General features: G+C 30.9%; 4 protein-coding genes and 1 long non-coding RNA gene across 6 annotated transcripts in view; 2 read left to right on the top strand and 3 right to left on the bottom strand.

Annotated features, from left to right (window-relative positions):
- Window positions 1-3,073: 3,073 nt before the first annotated feature.
- Window positions 3,074-6,210, top strand: LOC139823081 (uncharacterized). Its single transcript, XR_011734687.1, has 3 exons — window positions 3,074-3,632; window positions 4,384-5,416; window positions 5,509-6,210. It is a non-coding gene; the product is annotated as an uncharacterized lncRNA (long non-coding RNA).
- A 4,214-nt stretch (window positions 6,211-10,424) lies between these two features.
- On the bottom strand, window positions 10,425-13,350 carry O-fut2 (O-fucosyltransferase 2). The gene is made up of 8 exons (XM_071795410.1): window positions 13,070-13,350; window positions 12,499-12,635; window positions 12,293-12,418; window positions 11,560-11,827; window positions 11,295-11,487; window positions 11,053-11,230; window positions 10,785-10,914; window positions 10,425-10,613 (listed from the first exon to the last, which is right to left on the bottom strand). The coding sequence occupies exons 1-8, from the start codon at window positions 13,210-13,212 to the stop codon at window positions 10,463-10,465; spliced, it is 1,326 nt and encodes a 441-aa protein (XP_071651511.1). The 5' UTR covers window positions 13,213-13,350; the 3' UTR covers window positions 10,425-10,462.
- Window positions 13,351-13,467: 117 nt separating this feature from the next.
- On the top strand, window positions 13,468-17,956 carry LOC139823106 (activating signal cointegrator 1 complex subunit 2). Its single transcript, XM_071795405.1, has 14 exons — window positions 13,468-13,777; window positions 13,865-13,942; window positions 14,092-14,252; window positions 14,332-14,716; window positions 14,958-15,172; window positions 15,406-15,591; window positions 15,679-15,834; window positions 15,924-16,017; window positions 16,089-16,268; window positions 16,405-16,527; window positions 16,605-16,732; window positions 16,810-17,011; window positions 17,090-17,264; window positions 17,702-17,956. The coding sequence occupies exons 1-14, from the start codon at window positions 13,763-13,765 to the stop codon at window positions 17,839-17,841; spliced, it is 2,238 nt and encodes a 745-aa protein (XP_071651506.1). The 5' UTR covers window positions 13,468-13,762; the 3' UTR covers window positions 17,842-17,956.
- Window positions 17,340-19,505, bottom strand: LOC139823111 (bridging integrator 3). Its single transcript, XM_071795412.1, has 4 exons — window positions 19,236-19,505; window positions 19,038-19,145; window positions 18,688-18,862; window positions 17,340-18,599 (listed from the first exon to the last, which is right to left on the bottom strand). Exons 1-4 carry the CDS (start codon window positions 19,241-19,243, stop codon window positions 18,093-18,095), a joined length of 798 nt encoding a protein of 265 aa, XP_071651513.1. The 5' UTR covers window positions 19,244-19,505; the 3' UTR covers window positions 17,340-18,092.
- A 202-nt stretch (window positions 19,506-19,707) lies between these two features.
- The window catches only part of LOC139823108 (fatty acyl-CoA reductase wat-like), a 4,302-nt gene continuing 162 nt past the window's right edge, over window positions 19,708-23,847 (bottom strand). The window contains exons 1-10 of one of the 2 annotated variants that reach the window (XM_071795407.1): window positions 23,812-23,847; window positions 23,039-23,178; window positions 22,841-22,963; window positions 22,517-22,642; window positions 22,252-22,397; window positions 22,066-22,175; window positions 21,639-21,834; window positions 20,869-21,108; window positions 20,486-20,743; window positions 19,708-20,403 (exon numbers count right to left, since the gene is read on the bottom strand). The exon at window positions 23,812-23,847 is cut by the window's right edge and continues 162 nt beyond it. In XM_071795407.1, coding sequence (XP_071651508.1) covers window positions 20,313-20,403; window positions 20,486-20,743; window positions 20,869-21,108; window positions 21,639-21,834; window positions 22,066-22,175; window positions 22,252-22,397; window positions 22,517-22,642; window positions 22,841-22,963; window positions 23,039-23,178; window positions 23,812-23,847 — 1,466 coding nt within the window. In that variant the 3' untranslated portion in view covers window positions 19,708-20,312. The remainder of the gene's footprint in view (window positions 20,404-20,485; window positions 20,744-20,868; window positions 21,109-21,638; window positions 21,835-22,065; window positions 22,176-22,251; window positions 22,398-22,516; window positions 22,643-22,840; window positions 22,964-23,038; window positions 23,179-23,811) is intronic. The other variant, XM_071795409.1, reaches the window with a different exon arrangement.

The raw sequence follows: 23,847 nt of genomic DNA, 5'->3' as shown, positions 1-23,847 counted from the left end.
TATATTTCTACGCATCTTCACACGCATATAGAACGAATCTAGAAATAGACACAACATTTCAGAACATTTATAAATACAGATTAAAAAAAAAAATGTATATAAGAAACTTTTATACGCCTCAAACTTTATTGTCTTAAAATTCGATTTTTTCCAAATTAATCCGTCTACTAATTGTAAATACTGACTGCGTGTTTTTTTTTTATTTTAATATATATTTAATATAACTTATATAATATTATTCTTGTATATGTATAATTCATTGTACAACTACTACATTATACATACAATTCAAAATGCATAATCTGTTCTTTTTATTTATTTACGTAAAAACCAAACAAAGAAAAAAGCAAGCAAAGGAATTTTTTAATTTAATATATCTACCATTCTCAAATATCATCAATGTCTCACAATCTAATAAAATATTTTTAGTTACTTAATATGTTGTTCTAATTGATGATAATCAAATTATAAATTTCATACATTTAATTAGAAATAAAACATGTCGTTACAGGTAGCTTTGCCGATCCAAAAAATTTTCCAGGATTGGCGAACTTGTGTCAACAAATGATAATTTTGGGAACAACCGCACAGTCCAACAGGTTTCAGAAACTTTTATATAAATATAACGGCGATATCTCCTTAACAACATCATCAGAGCATACCACCTATTATTTCTACTTCTATACAAAGGACTATGATGTTGTTGAGCAAATCTTAGAGCGCTTTGTTCAGCTCTTCATTTCAACTCCTTCCTTCAATAACGCTTGTATCGAAGAAAGGATAAGGATAATGGATTCAAAGTTAAAAACAGAATTGCAACATAATTGGTTTCAATATTTTGAAAGGTCTACGATCAATTCCGCTCATCCTTATTCAAACTATGGCTTGTGCAAGGAAAAAATATTGACGGAAATGTCTATAGAAAACATCAAATTCACGTTACTCAATTTCATTTTGACATATTACTCCGCTAATATCATGACACTAGGCATCACGAGTAATTGTAAGAGGCAGTAACTTATTTATAAATAAAAAAAATAAATACAGAATGTTTTAGAGTTAATACATAATAACAGTTATAAAGCTATTACAAATTATGATCTTATTATATTAAATGAGTCAAACTAATGAATAAATTTATACTTAGATGCAGGTAGAATTGAACAGATGGTAGACAAAGTATTCTCTGAAATACAAAACTCGGAAATTAAACTTCCAAAATATTTTACGCCATTTACGGATCGATTTTGCACTGTATGGTATATTACTCCAAAAAGTGATACCAAGAATTTAATGAGACTTGCATTTCCTTTGCCGAATGTAGAAGAAGATTGTTGGCGCAGGGTAACATAATTTTTTTATAGAGCGTTTTTTTTTATAAATATCTCAATTATATGGTTTATATTAACATTATATGTCATTATATATATACATTAATTGTTAACATTTAATATTTATAGACTTTTAAAATTTTGACATTTTCAAACATTTTCTGTTTCTGTAACTTTCTTCTCTGTTTCTTTTATTGGTCTCTCGCAAAAACAAACAATGACTGGCTGCAGGAAGACCTAGATCGATATTAATAGTTGGTTCTTATTTCAAGATCGTCTTAATAAAGGACGTTCACCGGTCCTTATACTAGAGAAAATCGAAATTCTATAGATTTTCTTGAAACTGTGAATATAGGTACGTTAATTTAGGTGTGCTTTATGCGTGGTATAAATTTCAGTACCTCTTACGGTATAAAAATCGAGATACTGAGCCTCAAAGTTTCAATTTTTACCAAAATTTAGTAAAAGTTGAAACTTTGAGGCTCAGTATTATGAGGCTCGATTTTTATACCGCAAGAGATACTGAAATTTATAATAAAGCACACCTAAATTAACGTATATTCACAGTTTCAAAAAAATCTATAGAAAATCGATTTTCTCTAGTATAAGGACCGGTGAACGTCCTTAAGTAATGTCTTAAGATGTTAATACTTTGTGATTGATTCATGACATCTTAAGATTGTACTTAAGACAATCTTAAATATAAGCTCCGACTATGAATATCGGCCCTCGAGTTTATTTATACCAAAGGCAGAATAGCTAAGAAACAAGATTATGTAATTAGAAAAGAGTTACACAGAAATTTCTTTGAAATTTTCAAAATTTTACTTAATCCTTTATTATTTTAATAATTTTATCAATTTTTTTCTTACTATTCACTTGTTTATACAGGCTGTAAATTGTATTAGCTTTTTTCTGGAATATGACAACGAAAAGTCACTATTGGGTACATTAAAGGCCAAGAATTGGTGTAACGGTATCTCTATTAGTGCATGTCAAGAAGCCAGAAATCTAAATTTTTTCCATGTCGTTTTCACGTTGTTGCCAGAAGGATACTGCAGGCATACCTCTGATATTGTTCAATTATTTTTTGAATATCTTAAGTTATTCAAGACTAAGTACTTAGACTTACCGAACCGTCGATTTATTAAAGTACTAAACAATGTAAGTAACGAAATATAAGAGTTTATACAGAGATTTTCGACAAATTGTCGTACTACTTACAATTTCTCGCAATTAAAAAGATCAAATAAAAATATGATATATAATTAAACTTTTCGAAAACAATAATTTTGACATTTTTATGCTTTTATATTCAAAATCATTTTTCTCAAAATTTCGATACACGAAGGAAAAAGAAACCTTTTTCTTATTTCTTACATTTCTCATGTTCTTTAGTACATTATCGTTTTACATTTATTATTCATCTGTACCTAATTATTATAAAGAATTTTATTCAACTTGAACGAGATAAACAAATATACATAACTTTAAACTCTTTAGAGAAATACTTATATATAGCATGTTTTCATACGTGCATATTTTCTCAATTTCGCCTTTCTTGAGAACTAAGTCAATCAAAACATATATTTTTTATTTCTTTTTCTCTAATAAATAAAAACAAAATAGCATAAATAATGTTTTAAAGAATTCTCGACGTCGCTTGGGAAATATATAAACGAATTCATATATATATATATATATATATATATATATATATATATATATATATATAAACCCATTAAAAAAATTCTTATGATTTAACTTTATAAACACCACCTACAAATCAAACTGGTATTAACACTACTGGTGTTTCAACCCTAGTATAAAACAACTTTTATCTCAAACACATTTATGTACGAAGCATACGAAAAAAAAAGATGGGGACATAAAAATGACTCAACCTGTAAAATCCATAAAATTCTACATTTGCAGATGTTAAAATATGGAAGACTTGAAAAAGAAGAGGAAGCTCAACAAAGGATTATAAAGACAGTTCAACAATTGAACCAATGTCAATATCCATCAACGAATATTCTAACCAATCAATTTTTTAGAGAGTTCGATTATATTACGTCCATGATTGAAATACTAATAGATGAATACATATCTCCGCGTTTTATTAGAATTTACATAATTCACGACGACTTCCCGCCTTTAGAAAGCAAATGGGACAATGCAGACTACACAGAAAGTAAAATTAAGGAATCATTAATTGATCTATGGTCAAAAGAACCATCGAAGAAAGAAGAACGATCAGAATTACTTGTACCTGACTTAAAATTTGTGCCAGATCCAAATGTATGTAACTCTTCACTATATTAATATATATATATATATATATATATATATATATATATATATATATATATATACATATATATTTAAGCGCAATGATATTTTCGTTAATTTATTTATTATTAATATATTTTCGTGTAAAATATGAATATTTAGAAATAGAACTAGAAATTCTTTTAAACAAATCGAGATACTTATTTACGCAAGCGTGGTGCAAGGCAAAGAAAAATAATTTCTTATGAATCGAAGATATGAAATAAATCCTTCTCTGTATAAAAAATCTTTTTGAATAGATATTTATATATTTCAAAAATAGATCTTATTTTAATAATAACGCTTTCTTTTAAATTTGAATAATTATTTGTTATACATATAATCATATTTATTTCAACAGTATTTATAAGGCAATTTCAAAGAACACGAAATTATTTGTTCACATATTTTTCGCATAAAATTATTTTTTATAGTTTTTTAGGGCTGGCGCCCCATTTTTTACATTATAGTCTAATAAACTTTGAATTATGCGTATGATACAAGTAATTTAAAAACTATTCAAGATTATAAAAAATACAAAATAGTTTTTATATATAAAATTTCGAAATTTCAATGTTTTTGAAAAATAATAGTTCGTATAATATTTATTTTACGTCTTTGACTTGTATTAATACACGAAATCGTATCTTTCATGATTAACCCGTCATGTCGTACATCATATTTACATATCGTGTATATCGGTAGCAAAAATATTTTACAGATCCCACTATATACTGAAAAAATGCCTAAAATTATAAAGGACACATTATTCATACAACTTTGGTACGCCCACGCAACTCCAAAATCAAGCGCAATTCAGCGACATATTAAAATGTTCTTTCATTTCATCAGGTATACGAAGCAAACTTGAACATTATACAAACAATATATCTGTTACAAATAAATATGTATCGCAATAATGCGTAGCGTGTAATTTCTTTCTGAATTTGATTTGTAGTCCGCAAGCTTACGAGAACCCCTTGGATTATATATTAAACATTATATTTGCCAGACTAATTGAAATTGCTACCGAAATGCCGATTTTTCTTAAAGATGAAATGCAATGGCAGACTAGGAAAACCAAGTACGGCATAGTGGTGAGTAAAATAATAATAATAAAATCTTTGATACATATATTATGTATTTTATTTTTTGTCGCTCATAATCCAAATTTAATAATATATAACCGACTATTTTTTAATTCCATCACGATTAATCTAAAGAAAACAAATTGTATAATAAAATATTCAAAGAAAGAATCCACTACAAATAATCTATACTGGCGAGATTATATTGGTGTAAATATTGGTGTAACTCTTTCGTTGTTTATAAATAAATATGTAATAATAAATATTTAATACGTGTAACTTTTGATTAAATAAATTTTTCTGAAAGAAATAAAATTACATTTGGATATATTTGTTCGCAGTAGATATATTCTTACCGAATAAATACTAATCGACTATTTGCAAGCAAAATTTTATTTCTCATTCGTCATTTGTTATTCGCAGTTTAATTCTTTTTCGTATAATACAATAATATTATATATTGAATAGACATCTAATTGACTTCATGCAAAAAATAGATAATTAAGAAAACTGTTTACTTTTAAAGGCAATAATTAAAAAAATTTTCTTTAGCTTGAACTAATTAGTTATGTCCCTATAATGTATCATGGGTATTTGGGAAAGGTAATTTCTACAATAATGCACTTGAAAGTTCTACCGGAAGAGTTCGAAACCCTCAAGAAGAAGGTAGGTACAATGAAATACAGAAAAGACACAAATTTAAATAGGTATGAAATTAAATTAAATATAGCCGTACTTATCAAGAATGCGGATTACAGTATATCAAGGCCTTCAAATATTTCGCACGTATGCGACCATCAGAGCAGGCATTCTGTTACTTTCAAAACATATTATCGGAGAAATCCTGGCCGCATAATGAAGTATTAAAAGCAAGTACTTGTAAGTATGCAAAAAAATATTTCGTTATTAAGATGTTAAAAATAATTAATAGTAAATTTATGTTTTATTGAAAAAATATATCTTCTTTCAAATAAATTTTGTTAACATATAATTATATATCGTTCATTACACTTAAATAACTATGCATTCAGATAAGATTTAAATCATGATTTAAATTGATTTAATGACATGTTGTAAATTATAATCGCTCAAACATCTCTATGATGTTGATAGCTACAGATATAACTGCTGATACAATGCAAAAGTTTATAAAGAAGTTCGTTAGTAACTTACACGTTAAATGCTTAATATGCGGTGAAATAAGCAAGGTACAAGCCTTAGAAATAGGTGATACTCTGGAATTCAAGGTGAAAAAAGCAAAAGACCCAACGATCATGCGAACAAGATTGCTACAGCATCGCGAAGCCAAGCTAGAAAATGGTGAGCAACGTTCAAACATAAAGCCAACATATAACTTTAAAGGATTTTAAAAATTCACGACAAGCCCCAATAGTATTAAACAGATTTAAATAACTTTTTTTTGTAGCTAAAGTCTAAATTTTAATAAACTAAATATCATTAAGAAATAAAATTAAAAATTAAAAAATGCAAATTTAAATTTTGTCATATTTTTGGAAATTAGTTATTAAAAATTTTAATAAAAAATTAATTCACTTTATTGCACATTTAAAATTGATTTTATACATATTTATTGGCAAAATATTATCCTATGCGTAATAAGATTTCTGTCACAGAATGAAATGGCTTCAGCGAATTAATATTTAGTAGATTATATCTAAGACTGGAATGTATTTTACATCCCACGCGGTTATTATTTAATCCTGTTAAATATTAATCGCGTGGGATGTAAAATCCAGCCTTAGAAATCTAAATTAACAACGATACATTTTCATCGAACGAGTGCTGCACAAATCACTTATCAATTAAAGAAGAACTTTTATACTTATTTTTATCAAAAAGATATATAAATATTATTAATCTCTATTTAATTGTAAATTATTAAACAGAACGTTGAAAGTTGATTGTAATGTTGCGGTTTAAAATAAATTTCATACAAAAATACGTTAAAAAGTAAATATATAGAAGTTAACTAATATGATCTATAATGATATATCATTATATGCTATATAATATATATATATATTGTATTCATTGTGTAGATACTCACTTTCTGTATGAAGTAGAACATAATAATAAATCCCTGCATGATGTATCGTGTACGGTAGTATACTATCAAATTGAAGAGACAAATCTATCGAAATTAGCTCTTGTATACCATATAATGGCAAAAAGATCTTTAAAGTTCTTTGAAGATATTCAGAACATCCACAAAATATATATGTGTGTGCGTACAGCAACGGGTGTACAAGGCTTGCAAATCGTAATTGATGCTTTTATAGACCCATATGCTGTTCAATATCATATCGAACAATTCATCTCATCTACGATGGTAATTATAAAATGTTACACAATAATAATGTATACGATAATCTGTTATTAATCGTACAATCGGGCAAATGATAGGAAGCTCCAAATGTAAGGAAGCCCCTCTCCTTCATAATTACCAAAATAATATTTGAAAATATAGAATAAAATGTTTGTATTACTCTTTGTCCCGAGAAGAACATGATAATTAATAATTAATAAAATAATAATAATAATTAATAGTACCTTGTATCACTTCTAAGCTTGGATAACGTTTAATTAACAATAAGTTGCGACATAATTAACTCGTGCAATATATCACAAAATATGTTCTCTGCTATAACAAAAAAAATAGATAAAACAATTCAAACTTCCACATTTTTTGTTTATCGTCTCTATTTATAACGAGCTCACTTGTTTTCGTTAAATACTGTAGCCCAAATACTTTTATTTATAACATTTTTAATCGCTTACAACATTATAATTACATTTTAGAAATACATTAAACAGCTCTCTAGGCTCTCTATAACAGAATTTGAGAAGTACAAGACAGATCTCATCAGACATGGTGAGATTAATAAGACACTAAAATTAAATGATATATCTGACGTAATCTGGATGGGCGGTTTTACCAATTTATTTTCCGGTGATCAACAGAAAATCAAAATAAAATTCATACAAGACATAAAGCAAACATCATTATTTAAGTTTTACAAGGTAACAGTATTTTTTACTTTACATTTATTTATCTGCATTATGCGTCATAATTTATGCTCTAAAAAAATTTAAAAAAATTATTCTACATAAAAAAAATATGTAGAAAATATAGAAAAAATATTATCATCTTGTGGATTTCCGAGAAACAAATAATCTTAAATAAAATAATTAGTAGTAATTGTCCACTTACTAAGATTTAGATTACCTAGCTTAAATCTTCTCATTGCCGTATATTCTTAACTTTGTCAAAAGCATAATTATCACAACAGGAATGAAAAGAGATATAATATCATTTTCTAAAGAAGGAACAATAAATTGCAAAACATTACACGTAAGAGATATTAATGCAAAGATATTAAAATTATATTTTAATTATATTTTAATTAAAGTATTATTTTAATTTTTTGAACTAATGTGTATTTTTGTGTTTAATGTTTTTACGCAAAATTATTAATTGCTTCATCTCAATTGCTAAATTATATTGCTCATGTTTCCTTATGTATAACTTTGTAGAAACACATTTATGACAAAAGGGCTACATTATCAGTGCACGTGTCGCCCAAGCGTGAGAACAAATTGCAAGAAGAAGATGCATCACCTGTAGATGAAAAGGACCAGAGTGAAATATTAAATTTTGAACCCAAGGGTGAACCATTAGTTACTATTGATACATCCAAAGTGTCACCCATTAGCAAAATAAAGGGATTAAAGTATACATTAAGCAGGTGGTGCAATAAGGAAGAATGGTATCGCATCCCTGAGGCACGCTTTAAGAAAATCAATGACATCATGGAGTTTAAACAAACTCGAAATTACTATAATTAAATACCGCCAGTTTATTTCGTAGAAAAGATGAATTTCCATATCCAGAACATGTGGAAAATCGTTTTTGGATTTAAGACAACGTTTTATACAAATAGTACTGCTATATCAATTTAGGTGAATTATATATAAACCTTTTTTATACATATTAGAATCTGCGAAGAAAATACGATATATTCTTTTAAAATTATATCACTATTCGGGCATTCCAAATAAATGCACTAGCTCAGTTTTATTATTAATATGAAAGACGTAAACACATAATGTGATGTAACGTATAATGTATTCTAGCCTAGGATGTATAATTGCACAAATATTGCAATCGTAGATTTTAGATAGATTGCGCGCTCACAGATACCTATACTGACCTATAGGATAACTAAACAACATCGAAGAAAAGAGATATGCGATAGTGTTAGATATTTTCAGATATTTTCTCTATCACACAATCCCTTTGATAGGATGATGCAGACAGATAAGAACGAAAATAAGAGAGAGAAAAGTGAGATGGTTAAGGAGCATCTCTTTCTAAGAGAATAAAAAAAAAACCGACTTATTTCTTCCTTTTTTCTTCTCTCCATCATCTATGCAATAAGGATTGCGGAAAATATCTAACTCGCTGCTTCCTCTTTCATGCTGTTTTTCACGCCTCCAACGAGAGCGCGCCTACGGTAAATCTACGATTATACTATGCATACCTTAGATTAATGTTATTATCATGCGTGACTTGGATTCTAATTAATTCCCAATAAAATGTGTGTCAATCGATATCTCAAGTTTTAATTTCTCATATGAATGCGTAATACATACCCCGGTGAGAATTGCGCGCACACCGAGCTGAGTTTCGGCGAAGGAGTAACTTGAAACGCATAGTCTATAACCTGGGGCCTGGGCGCGCAGAGGCGGACAGGCGGATCGACGCGGAAATCGCGATCTCGACGTGCAAAATGTTTGACGCGTTGACCGCGAACGGTCGATATTTCGCGAGATACTCGCGATGATTTTCGTCCAGAATTAATTTCCAGACGAAGACACGAACACGAATACGGAGCGATTTGAATATAGCTGCATGATCCTTCGCGGCGCGATTCGCGACGGATTTCGATTCGAGATTAGAGGGACGTGGCGATTCTCGAAGTCGTCGAGAAATGTAGCGCAAAAATCAATTCATGATAATTATTTATAAATATCTATATTAATATTGTATAGTATAATTACATGTCAATTTTATACAATACGTGTATAATAATTACATATAATTTTATACAATATAATAATTGCGTATTATACAATACACAACTTTATATAATATATCCCAGAAATCAATTCATGATAATTATTTATAAATATCTATATTAATATTGTATAGTATAATTACATGTCAATTTTATACAATACGTGTATAATAATTACATATAATTTTATACAATATAATAATTGCGTATTATACAATACACAACTTTATATAATATATCCCGTTATATTATATATCTGTTTATTAAAATAATTATTATGTTGGAATTGCGCTTAATTAAGTTAAAGTACAGAATTTTCCGAGGTTGAAAACAATATTACGAAACAAAATAAAATATTGCAATATAAACATGTTTATATGCATACACGCATAAACGCGCGTGCGAAAGGTTTTCTAATGTAGATTTAAATATAATATGGAATAAAATTTATATTTCGATTCCCTTAGGATAAAAAAATATTTGTAGAAAGAAACATATTGTAATTTACTGTTACAATTTGTCAAATAAAATTAGAATTGACACAAGCAAAGGGATGAGTAGTAATTAAGAGAAAATTTACAAATTGAAGATTTTGATTTATTAAGGCAGACCGTTACCAAACGATCGACCAAAATCCATCTATTGTACAATCCTCATCAGTCTTACATAATTTATTGAATGTGGTTTTTAATGGAAAACCGATAATTTCCCGGTCTTCTTGTATTCTAAACGTAAATGTCGATTCATGAGTTCCTATGAAATATCTAATTAAAAAAAAAGAAAAAGAAAAGTTACCTGAGATTCTTGTATTATAAGCTAAGTATCACAAGTTTATCACAGATATTTATTGCAGATAATTTATTAAACGAGTAGTTTGCACTCAACAACCTGTTTTTAATCAATCGGTATAAATAAATCGTCATAAATATTCTTACCTGGCATACGAACAGATTATTTGATCAATAATGGCGACCCCACCATCTTTGAATTTATTTATTACATAATCAGATGGCACATACTTCATGACTTTGTACTGAGGTAAATACGACTTAAGTTCTTCGAACTCTGAAAATCATTATTCAAGTGTTATTTAATTTTTCTTCATATATAGAATATTTTTTTCAATTATAACTTGTATATTTAACACAGATTTGATAATTTATAGAATTTTCCAAAAGTCAAGTTTACATAAGCTGTATATACCGTATTGCTCTGCATCTGTCGCAACAAATAATAAGGTTAGCCCAAGCCTATCCATTCTTTTTTGTAATTGTAGGGCAGTATCCATTATTGTCGGCACTGATTCCTTGTGAGCCCTAATAAAGTCGCGTCTCCTAAGATGAACCGCCAAATAAGGCCCGCCTCTTGCATTTCGCCGATTCTGAAATTAGAACTCAGATAAGATTTATTATCATTATAGTATAAAAGAATTATAATTAACATACCTTCTCTTTAGTCCAATCAGCTGGTCGTTCCGTATTATCGTTCACATTCGTGGAATTTAGAAAAATTTTCCTATATTTTTCCGCGATATCGTACAACTCGGAATTATAACGCATGCTGCGTCTAGCCCTCCAGTATTCTTTAGATCCGTATTCGTCGTGTAAAGCAATCTCCATGCGATCAAACATTATGGATCTGTGTAGAAGCAAAAAAGTGATAGTAAAATCCTTACAGAAGCAGTATAGAAATACATTCAGAATATCTCACCTGTATTGCATTGGCATGAGATTCTGAGAGAGGTCATGTGCCATGCCATGAAACTTAAGACATTTCACATCCCGAACCGTGACATTATGATAGCCCCAGAATGGACCAATGTACAAATGTTGCTCCAATTCATGATATCGCAAAGAGCCACGATCGCAGTCTACCAGTTCGTTCTTATCCTCGAATTTACCTGTCTTGAACATTTCTTCGTCATTTTGCAGAATGTACAGACGATCGAGTTGCACCTCTCTGTTCCCGCATGAGTACTCTAAAATCAAGCTGTTGTACAGTCAAATAAATCATTTATATCAAATCCTCATAATACCATTAATCAGAAGGGAGTTAATACACATTAACAAATAATAGATTGAAACCCAATACAGAATTATTCTGTAACTTAGAAAATCTGTATTAGAAAATAGAAGAGAAATATTATGTAGACACATGTTAATCAGATTGTATCATTCAAGTTATTGAGAGAAATAAGGCATAAACTTAAGAAAGTTAGATTCTTCCTTCAATTTTTCATGAAGCAAAATACGCTTCGAGTATTTGCTGGTACCTCAAGCATTATATAATAATTCATTATAATTCAAAAACTAAATCTTGAGTAATCTAAGTTTATGTAACACTCTTTCATGTTTTACATTATGACTGTATTCCTTGAAAAAACCTAAGCAAACGTTATGGGTTTAATATTCTTGCAGTTGAGAAGAAACATAAAGAAATGTACCTTCCATAAATGTGTACATCTCCATGACTGGTATGTATCGTTGCAGACTAGCAATATCAAAGAAGATACCCCAGGACAGACGTTCCTGGGATCCTATATTTCTGCTTTGCCAATGGTACAGATTACCTAGAACAGAGATTGAAATAAATGCACAATCATGTATAAGTTATAAATCTCATGAAATATATCTACAGTTCATATATTACCCCATGGTGGCAGAACCAATTGCCACTGGTATTCCTTATCCCTCTCGATTAGCCTTCTTAGAAAAACGGCGACACGGATATACACATCTCTCCTCAGATTGAAGCCTTCCGCAGGATTCACATCGTAAAGGATGTAACTGTAAAGAAAGCATATCGTGAATCCTCGCCCTGAAGCATGAAAATAAACAATTATCTACAATAACATATGACATAAAAAGTTGCATTCCTATAAATCTATATTTTATAAGCCTCTCAATGAGAAAAGTATTTAAATATATATTTTTCAGATCTCATTGAGATACATCTCGACGTAATTTACAATAAATATATCTCAATGAGATTAGAAAAATATAAATATATAAATAATTAATTACCAAGTTTGACTGAGATTTAAAAACATGGATTTAAAGTGTAAAATACAGACAACGAAACTTTAATCAGTGTTTTCTATTTAGAGGTTGTATAATTTTTTTCCTTCAAGCAAAGAAATTCCAGTTATAAAGGATTGAATTGATAAAACAAATTCCTAAATTTTAACTTCCTCTGGCGCGAGATCTCAATAATTCCTGACCGTTTTCCTGTGAAGTGGCTCTGACCGGGACATCCTCTCGAATTCTCGGCGCACTCGTCGGGCGTCTCGCAAAATCCGGACTCGCTGCCACTCGCGACGCACGCAATCGAAATAACAATACACAAAATTTTCAAGACGGACATTTTTCACTCGCAAATCTCAGATCTGTTTTTTTAATAGTTGAATTAGTGTATATACACCTTCTCTTGACGTACTATTTATCTTTCCTCTTTCTCTCCAATGTTTGTTCAAGTGTAGAAAGTACAATTCGTACAGTGCATATAGTGCAGTTATAAAGAATAGCTCTCGAATAATATCGAAATATCGATAAACGACAATAAACGATCGCGTGTTTCGAGCTTTCAGGAAGTACAATACATGCGTGTGCATCTGTGCATCTGTGTCACGTATTCACAGATAACCGTGGATTTATGCAGGCCGGGATTACCCGGCTTTCCGTACAGTTTCTGTGCCGTGAATTTTTCGAGTAATACGCTACGGCACGCTACTCGACGGTCTACTCCAGTGTGTAACGTTTTGCTCTGGGCTTGCCCGTCGTCTGCTTTTGTCACGCCCACGTTTTCCCCGTCGAGAGTCAAGATTTCTGTCCCAGTCCGGTTCCCCATTCTTTTGTCGAGCTGACAATCGGCAACACACGAAGTTCTTGCGACAGACAATGCAACCCGTAAAATCATGAAGTTTTACGAGGTAATTGACACTTCTCGTGTGCTTGTAATCTGTGTTCTTTTTTTTGGGAAGGAGACAAATCGAATGTTTTTTTTTTCTGTTGAGCAGAATCCGGATTGCGTGCCTCTTGAGGAACTGCAGCTGAATATCAAGAATGACGGGGTGGTTGTTGTGATAAATGCGTTGGTACGTTAATTTCTGTAACGTGGCATTGTAAAGATTCGTGTCCGTCAGAATTCATGGCTCCTGTTTCACTCTGACACCAACGACTGTGTGTAAATGAGCCAGATGTTTGATATTCAGGTTCCTGTGTATTGACGAATATCGAATTTTAGAATGCCAAATGGGCGGACGAGCGTTACTTCCTACGTTACGAAGTGCCGGAGATATACGATGAAGATGGGTCAGAAATTGTGGGTGCTAAGGATCGCTGGCTGGAGGTTGTAAATTACATCATTGAGGATCTAAATTGGTTACTGGACCTTCCGTTTTATCGGTACAACACGCCTCTTGATAGCTTTGACACTGTTAACAGCGTGTAACAGTTACACTACAAGCAGTTTTCCTTTATTTAGATTCTGGTCCAACATTGTGTACAATGCCTCGATTATGGATACATTGGTATCTTTTTTACAAGAGGCCCCGCCATTCTACACGTTAGAAAATTTTCCTGCCGAACCGAAGATGCTCGAGGCATTGGAAAATCTTCATCATAACGTACTTATCATCTTTGCACGTCTCTGCACGAATAAGAAGAGTCCGGGAGAATATATGAGCCGTCCGTTCCTTGGGAATTTGTTATACGACAATTATATATTTACAATACCAATTATATTTGATCTGTGTCAACTGTACGGTAGAGAAAATGCCAAAGTAGTGGAAAAAATTGTACATAGTGTATTTAGTCTACAGCCAATGTACAATGACGACCTTCATAAGTCTGTGCCGTGCCTTATAAAGGTAATGTTATACTGTTATAACTTTTTGTATCATATTTTGATCGTTGGCTGTATTCATGTAAGAAACATCCGTTATAAATATGAATTTAATAAATATAACTAATTGTTCAGAGTTAAATTTGCTTAAAAATGTGATTAGCAATCATTGTATGATCAAAAATTAAGTAGAAACTTGCAGATTATAAGGAAATTGCTATAATTTTGGTTTCAGTTGAGTTAATTAATCATTCTTGCTACCGTAGGCTCTCGAAAATGTTGAACGGAGATTCGAGGATTATCCAAGTGATGCGACTGAAGCAGTAGCACTTTCAGAGAGAGGAAGCTCCATTGAGATGACGTTGTATAATTTAGAGGATTTGATACTCTATGTTCTAGATGTATCATCAACTCTTACTGCGTTATTAAGAAGCTATTCTCCAGTAACTGCCACATTTCACACAGATGACTTCATAAACAAGTGAATAAACACTCTTTTACTATTGGCATTTAATTAATGTAACAGATTTTATAATACTTCGGCAACACATTGATGCTCAACTGTTGAGTATTAAACCAATTTGTTTAATACTTAACAGTTTTGACTAAATCTAAGTTCTCTTATTTGTACACCTATACACTTTGTTCAAACATGCAATATATTATTATGCGATATTTTTATATTGGTGCCACTATATTGTTTCTGTTTGCTAGGATAGTTTCATTATATGGAAGTACAATACCTGAGATGTATAAAAAGTTAGATAAGTTAGCATATAACGAGGAAAGTATGCCAAAGTACATTGAATTGAAACATCGTCTCGATGTAACCAGAGTGGAAATGTTAAACGTTTATCGAATTATTATCTATGAACCTATATTAAATATTCAGGAAAAGCTGTAAGTATGAAAGAGAACCACTTTATAAAAGTAATTTATATGGATCATCCTGATTAAAAGATTTATTTACTAACGTTACATCTGCAGAAACACAATAACGGAAGACGAGATAAGAAATTGCATAGATGAATATTTAAATTTACTAATAAATGCTATATCTGAAAAAGAATTCATTATAGATTATCATCAGTTTTACCCGATTGATATTGATCTAAAAAATATGACCAAACTTTGTCCTGAAGTGTATCCTTTTTTTTAAAGAAATTACAATATTGTAATTATACAAAGAGAGATTTTTAAATTTTAATTTCCTTTACGTATTCAATGATCAGTGATACAATAAAATGCGAGTATATATTACAATCATTGCATGCATCAATTGGAGATACTAAGACGTCAGCTAGTACATCTCTCAATAATACTAATGTAAGTAACAATCTTGCAAATATATGCATAGGTTGTTTAAAAACTTTCTGTCATTATGTACTACATTATAGATGGCTGTTGCTGGATCTAGCGGTGTTCAAAGCAATCAACAAAAAAAACATTCCAACGATGTGAATTGCGTAAACAATAAGATGGACTTTGCTTCAGAAGATCCTTTCAACATAATGGCTCTCATCTCGGAAGTAAAAGAAGTTTTGTGCAATTTTGACTATGGTGAAGGTTTCATACAGGTAAGATATTTGTATATATATTAAGTTTATTAATTTATAAATAGAAATAATGGACGAAAAGCAAAACATTAAATTTTCCAAATAAAGGATATATTAAATAGCATTTTTATAAATTTGTGCAATCTAAAACTTTCAGCTATGTTTAAAGCATTATAATTATAACGTTGAATCTGTGATAAATGCAGTTTTGGAGGATGATTTACCACGTAATTTGAAAGAATTTGATAAGACAATACCATATATACCACCAGATCCAATGGTAAGTGATAAAATAATTTTTGTGCTATATGACAAGCCAAAATAGCGAAAATTAATCTGCATTATGTATTATTTTAGGAAACGTCGGCTGCTGCGGCACCTGCTGTTGTAAATCTGGCCAGCAATTTTCAAGAATTAGATATTTCTTACAACACTGAATTCGAAATTTTGACAGAGAACTTTGCAGAGTCGGAGACAAGGAAAAAGTAAGTCATTGAATTTGTACAAAATTACATGTTTTTTAACAGTCCTGTTATAATTAAATATACCTTTTTTTTTCTAGGAAAGGTAGATACAGAAATGCTAATGAAATGCTGAATGACAAGTCTGAAATTAAGAAATCGTGGAATATTTATGAAAAGTACAGCCTTATCGTCGATGAATACGATGATGAATATGACGACACATATGATAGTCATGACATTCGTGGTAGCGCACCGGACGATTCCACAGAAATAGACGTTAGGCCTTTCACCACTCCGAGGGTTAGTTTAAATATTCTTTAGCTTTAATTTATAATTTTACGTGAATTTTGTTTTCTATGCAACAAATTTGTTACGCAGATATTTCAAACACGCGATAAAAATAATGCTAGCTCGGAGGATGACGATGAGAATGAAGAAGAGAAACCTGTACAGAATAACGACCATTTCATACAAAATCCAGCGGAATTGCGCGCTAAAGCTGAACAGCGAAGACAATCCGTAAGAGATGGCAGAAATGCTCACGATGTAAACGGTAAATTGCAAATTTATTAAATTTCTTTAAAACCATTTACAGTTTTATTAAGCTATTAAAACATACGATAACAGATACAAAATAAAATACTTTAATTTTTATTCGACAAATGTACAAAATCGCTGTTTCAACTTATAGAAATATATTATTTGTATTTACATATTATGTGCAATGAAATAGTGATCTATTACATTTCGGAATGGTATCTGCAATAACATTAATTATATAGTATATTTATAAAGTATATTTAATACTTTTAACTAGGTGCTTAACAAATAATCACTTTAATCGCGTTCATCTTTTGTTTGATTATTGATCTGTTTACTTGTTCACATGTTACCGATTGAAAAGCTTTGGTAACATTTGACGATTCAATGAAACTTGCATTCATTGAGTTATATTCAGATTTTAAATTGTAATTTTTTATTTTTTTTAAGGCAAGCCAACAGGTCAAAAGCAAGACAAGAACGGCCCGACTAATAATAGGAAGAAAAATATAAACAAAGCTTCACAAGGCAATCACAATCGGCGCATAGGTGCCCAGATTAAAAGAAACCGAGGAATGATTCCATCTTAAAGCGGCACATTTTCGCAAACGCAAAAGATTAGACGATGTACATACTGCCAAGCAATGAACATCTTTACTTTGTTATTTAATCATCCCACAGAAATAAACATTCTTATAATTTCTACTCCTCTGATTAATTATTTCGAACCAATAACTTTAACGAATAAAAACACATTTTTGTGAAAATGATTTTGTAAAAAAAAACATATGTTCTATGTATGTTAGTTTTAGAAATTTTTAGAGGAACGTGTTGTACTTGTTCAATGGTCCTTTACTATAGTTAACGCTCTCAGTCTATTTAATTCAGTATTAATAATTCGCTGATGTTCCTCCTCAGGTATCATGCTCGATGTGAATTCAGAAGAACATTGAATAGGCATTAATTGCGTGTATAACTGTGTCGCGTGCCCGTAATAATTTAATTGTATCGTGATCACTGCGTGAATGCTCGGATTGATGTATTCCAATCTTTTCCCGAGAAACGTGGGTAATTCCGTGAGTAACTGAGCGTGTATAGTCTTCAACTCTTTAGCAGCTGCCTCCTCCGCTCGTCGCTCTCTCTCCAGCTTCGCGATGTGGCTCGCAGTCCTGTCCTTTTTCTCTTGTAATTTTTTTACACGATTATACACGTATTTCCACGTAGCTACTAGTTCCTCACGCTTTGCTATCGCTGCAGCAATGGTGATAAATTCATTTCTGAACTTTTTTAGAGGTTCGATAAATGTCTTATGGCACAAGCTGCTGATTTCCTGAACGTTCTTTCCCACCTGACAGCGAGACAGTGTGATTAGCGTGAATTATAGTATCCCGAAGGGAAATGTTAGCGTCATTACAGGTATAAACATGTTAACTTACTTGTGTAGCAACAGAATAGTACTCTTCCACTATTTTTCTACATTCATCATTATTCTGTGCTAGCCCGCAATTGATGAGATTTGTACTTAATCGTTGATCAGCTCTGTCTAGATTCGTCAGAGCTCCTATATATTTCTTCATCTCCTTGGTCAACTTTCTTATCGCGCTCTCAACACTTGGAAAGAAAACCGATATTGTAATACATTCAAATATCTTTTTAAGTAACAAGTGCGATGCATAAAAATCTAGTTCAGAGAAAGACAGTCGAAAGCAATTGCACTTGACAAAAGTACAAAAGGTCGCACTGTACAAACTTTTTAATACAGAACAATTTTATCGAATGTACGTACTAGATGAGCTTTTGGACAACAACGTCCAATTCTTTATCTTCCGTATAAGACAAAAGTGGCGACGCAGAAGTTGGCCTCTGGGTCAAATAGTTCTTCTTCAAAGGATTCCTGCTCGCACAATATACATATCTCATGTAAGTTCGCGATCTGATAGACAGATATTGAAGCATCGACGCATTTTGGAAGTTAGTTACTTACCACGTCATATTCAATGTCGATCAACAAATGTTAGCATAACAATTGTTTACATCTATATGGATGATTCTAAAGTTCAGACGATAATTTTGCAGGATGCTGTTGCAGCTGTCTGCAATCTTTATCCGTATCTCAGAATCATCGGGCGACTCGTGAACATTCATGCACGTATATCTTTGACGAAATTACGATAAATTGTTTGTATAATCAGAAAACAGCTGTGGCACCTACTTTTGTTTTAGGCGCAGAAAGTGCAGTATCCCCGCAAGGCGCACCGCGCAAGACGACGCGTCGATAAAGAAGAAAAATCAAGAAGCCATTTCAGCTATATTGCATTAATTTTATACGACGTTGTTGCAATATAGTCGAAATGTTTCTTGACTTTTCTTGCTTAATGAAAATGTAATTTCTGAAAAGAATTACAAATTATTCCCTACCTACGTTTTAGCTAAGCCCCTAACCTACGCTTATTTCCCTACCACGGTCTTACATACCGTGCTTTATTTGTTAACCAAATTAGAATAAAATGCCATTTACAGTCCGAACTTGGATCTTATTTCTGTGTGTATACACATACACACACACGCACATACACATATTATACTTTCCAACCTTAATAAATTGCGCTCCGACTAAATCAGACTTATACAATACAGTTCCCGTTGGAGTAATAAAATCCCTTTTCTCCCTTCTAATTAAATTGATTTAACTTTAATGCTAAGCATCTAAATAACTATGTAAAGAATTTATTGCAAAAAGAGAAGGGATTTTACTAACAAAAGGTTGGAAAATATGTGTATGTATACACACAGAAATAATATTAGGCTACTAAGATCCAAGCTCTGACTGTAAATGACATTTTATTCTAATTTGATTGTATAGCATGACGGTCTAAATTCTTAATTTATCTGTTAACAACTTTTTATAATTGATAATAACTAAACTAGTATAAAAGTTACTTTGAGTTATATATTTGGCAAGATATACATGCAACATTAGAAAGAAATTCCTTAAATTATGTGTTCAATATAAAGGAAACTAATACATATGAAACATACATATAAAACAAACGTGTAAAAATTATGTACATATAATTGTAAATACGAGCCAGACAATCCAAAGAACGGCAAAGGCAAAAACAATTTTGAGTATTTGGTGTATCCAATAAAGTCTAAAATTAAAGAATTTTTTTTATTAATAAAAATTAACTTAACCTAACAAAATCATTCAAAAATTAAAAAAATATCTGTTACCTTTTATACCTGATACGACTAATTTCTAAAGTACTGTCATCTTCATTTAGAAGATAGAGACGCATGCCCATATAATGATCAAATAAATATTTTGTCCAGTCAAATCCAACCATATTGAATTGAAATAATTTCTGATCTTTCTTACTTAAACGACTCCACATCGCTTGAACATTGTCAGTTGAAAAACTCCATTCATTTGTGCAAAATGGTTCAATCGCGTTAGAAAATTTGTCGACCTTCTTACATAACTTCCACATTCTGAAATGCATATAAAACCATTATAATTTTTCATATTATAGATAAAATTTTATTTGGTTTCGATACAAACTATATAATATATGCTTCAAGTAAGAGAAACGACATTTAAATTTACGTGATGATACCTTGGGCTACGATTTATACAGATGCTTATAGCATCTATAATTAAAGCTGGGAGGAAATGTCCAAGCCAAACGCAAATTCTGTATAGTATTTTGTGTTGGACGTATATCATAAAAGGAAAATATTTGGCATTATATAAGGGGTACGTCTTATTTGTGTCGACAAATGCATTACGGTATTCATTCCAAGTAGGTCCATCGACTGGTGACACGAAATTATAAATTAATGTATTCTTGCCTCTCCTACAAGATAAAATTATTTAAACATAATTATGTTGTACATTATACTTTTTTACATATCAGAGTCATTTATAATCATATGCTAATGTTCTGTGATTACGGTAATACCTAATATTGTAAGCTAATATATTTAAATACACATATTCGCCCGAGTGTATCATGCTATTTAAAAATATGTTTTCTCCCCCATAAACTATAGTATTTTGGAATAGTTTTATTATAGAATATTTTTCTGATATTCTGCAGTTAAATGATAATAGCAACTGAATACTAATTCTTTTGCTATTTCGATATGTTACCTTTCATATTTAGGTAATTGTTATATCTTCATGATGTTAGTTTGTAACAAGCATTAAGAAATAATATATATATGTATAATAGGTCATTAAAAATTATGTTTAAAAGATAATCTAAACAATTTATAAAGTTAAACCATTATCATGCCATTAACTGATGTTCTAATCTGATGTCCTAAAAAATAATAGGAGTAAAATTTTATGTGAATTAGATGTTGGTTAAATATCTCATCATACCTGAATTGATTATAGACGTTCCAAGCACTAGCGATCAAAGCATTTACCGTGAAATCGACGGGCACTATATTTGCCTTAACATCGGGATTACAAGAAAGAAATCTTGTGAAACCAAGTGCCCAGGACACCGTAACACCTTGTGGCCCATACATATTATCTATCCATCCGACAAGTGGTTCCTCGGCGCTAGATAAAACTGAAAGAAATCTTAATTATTCCTGGTTATGTAGATTCGCGAGAATCAAACTTATTGTTAGCTAAACGCGACATACACACACACACATCCGTGCTTGTTTATTATTATTTTACAATTATAGAATTTTATAGCACATAATTATGCAAAAAAGTTGAAAATAATTAAATATAAATGTTATTTAATAAATTCTTTAGCAAAAAAAATTGCTAGTTTTTATAATTATTCTGTTACCTATTGCAGGTCGAAATATTCCTACTGGCAAATTTCCGCTTTCGTCTCTGAGAAGTCCTTCCGCAATCGCTTTCGTGAATGTATATGTATTCGGCCATTGTGAACTGATTCTAGCCAAACGATAGATTATCTTTCTTTATTAATATACATTTAATTATTTTATTATATTAAGCATCAAAGAATTACCTAGATATTTTTTCCTCAATTATGTTCTCGTGTAAGTTCCGTGTGAACGTGATAAGGTCTTCGTGATTAATGGGATATGAGTAGAACCGCTCTTCGATATGTTTCACATGGCAGTTCGCATAGGCTGTTGACACGTGAATAAATGACTGCAAGATAAACATTAAGCGTAATTTACGTTTCTCTCTTAAAATTAGTGAAAATGCAAAATATAAATAATTTTTGCCAATTATTATTACTAGAACACACATTAGATAAAAGGAATTACTTTTAAATTTGGCATGAGCTTAGCAAGCTTTAAGATGGTAGCGGTAGCATTAATGTTTATTATCGTAGAAGTTTTGATGTTCTCGATGAACCGTACATTTGCTGCCATGTGAAAAATTATGGATACCTATAATAAATATACATGCTTTAAGTAGGAAAGACATTTAGAAAAAGGTGCACAATTTATTTCTAATTGCATCAATAATTATAATTAAATATATGGAAAATGTAATGCTTTTATAAATATATATGCAATACATTATTTATTGTATTAGAATGTAGTAGTATAGACGATTTAATGATATTGATAATCTGAATTAATTACCTGATTTATCAGTATGTTCTTATCATTTTCTGATAATCCGAAGTTTTCTGTATCAAGATTGCCTATAATAGGTACGATTTTTCTGCGGAAATTGGGTACTTCATTTTTTACTCGGTCAAAAAGCTATGGATTACAAATTTGAATAGCGATCATTTACAAATATATATCACGTTCCGATATTGTTTCCGAGATACTCACAGGTTTCTCAAACATTTCATCTAATCGGCTTTCGGGACTCTTGTCTTTTTTCGAACGTATGAGCAGATATATCGTCGAAATATCGGGGCAACTTCGTAACAGTTTCTCAGTCAATATTTTTCCAACAAAACCAGTACCGCCTATAAGACAAAATAACAAAGTGACATACATATGTACGTGTATGTACATATACAGGCTGTCACGTTGCTACACGCGCGTGGCGAAATATTAGGAGAAGTGCTCTGTAAATAACGATGCACAAATGTCGCTCTTGTATAGCCATTATTATTTACTTAACGTTCCTTCCAATCCCTTGCTACGCGCCTAACAACGTGAACGTTGGGCTGTAGCTTTTCATCGAATCGCACGGACGCATTCTGATTCCTGATATTTTTATTTATTAATTTTTCACTAATTATTGAGAAACTTACAAAACGTAAAGGACTTTTCGAATCAATTTTACCCGCTCTATCTGCCCACGAGCACTGGTCCGCATATTACATAACACCTTGTATATGTACCAGATAGCACGAAATATTATTTGTAAATGCCTTTTGGAGAAATTCAAGGAACATTCAAAATAAATGTATAATTTAAATTTTGTGGACATTTTAATCCTAGGATATCCTTTGGTTATTCCGAGGAAGAACAAATAATAGCCAAATACTAGCTTCAAAGACGTTTTAAGAATATTTCAGACGTTAATAGCCTTTTAATTATCTTAAAAATATTCTTTTACTTTATTGCATACATTGCACTTCTGTAATAAATACCTGTTATAAATATTGCCAGTCCGGCGTAAAAGGTTT

Source organism: Temnothorax longispinosus, chromosome 12 (assembly GCF_030848805.1).
Source record: "Temnothorax longispinosus isolate EJ_2023e chromosome 12, Tlon_JGU_v1, whole genome shotgun sequence".
NCBI lineage: Eukaryota > Metazoa > Arthropoda > Insecta > Hymenoptera > Formicidae > Temnothorax > Temnothorax longispinosus.
This window is presented reverse-complemented; position numbering and strand designations above follow the sequence as displayed.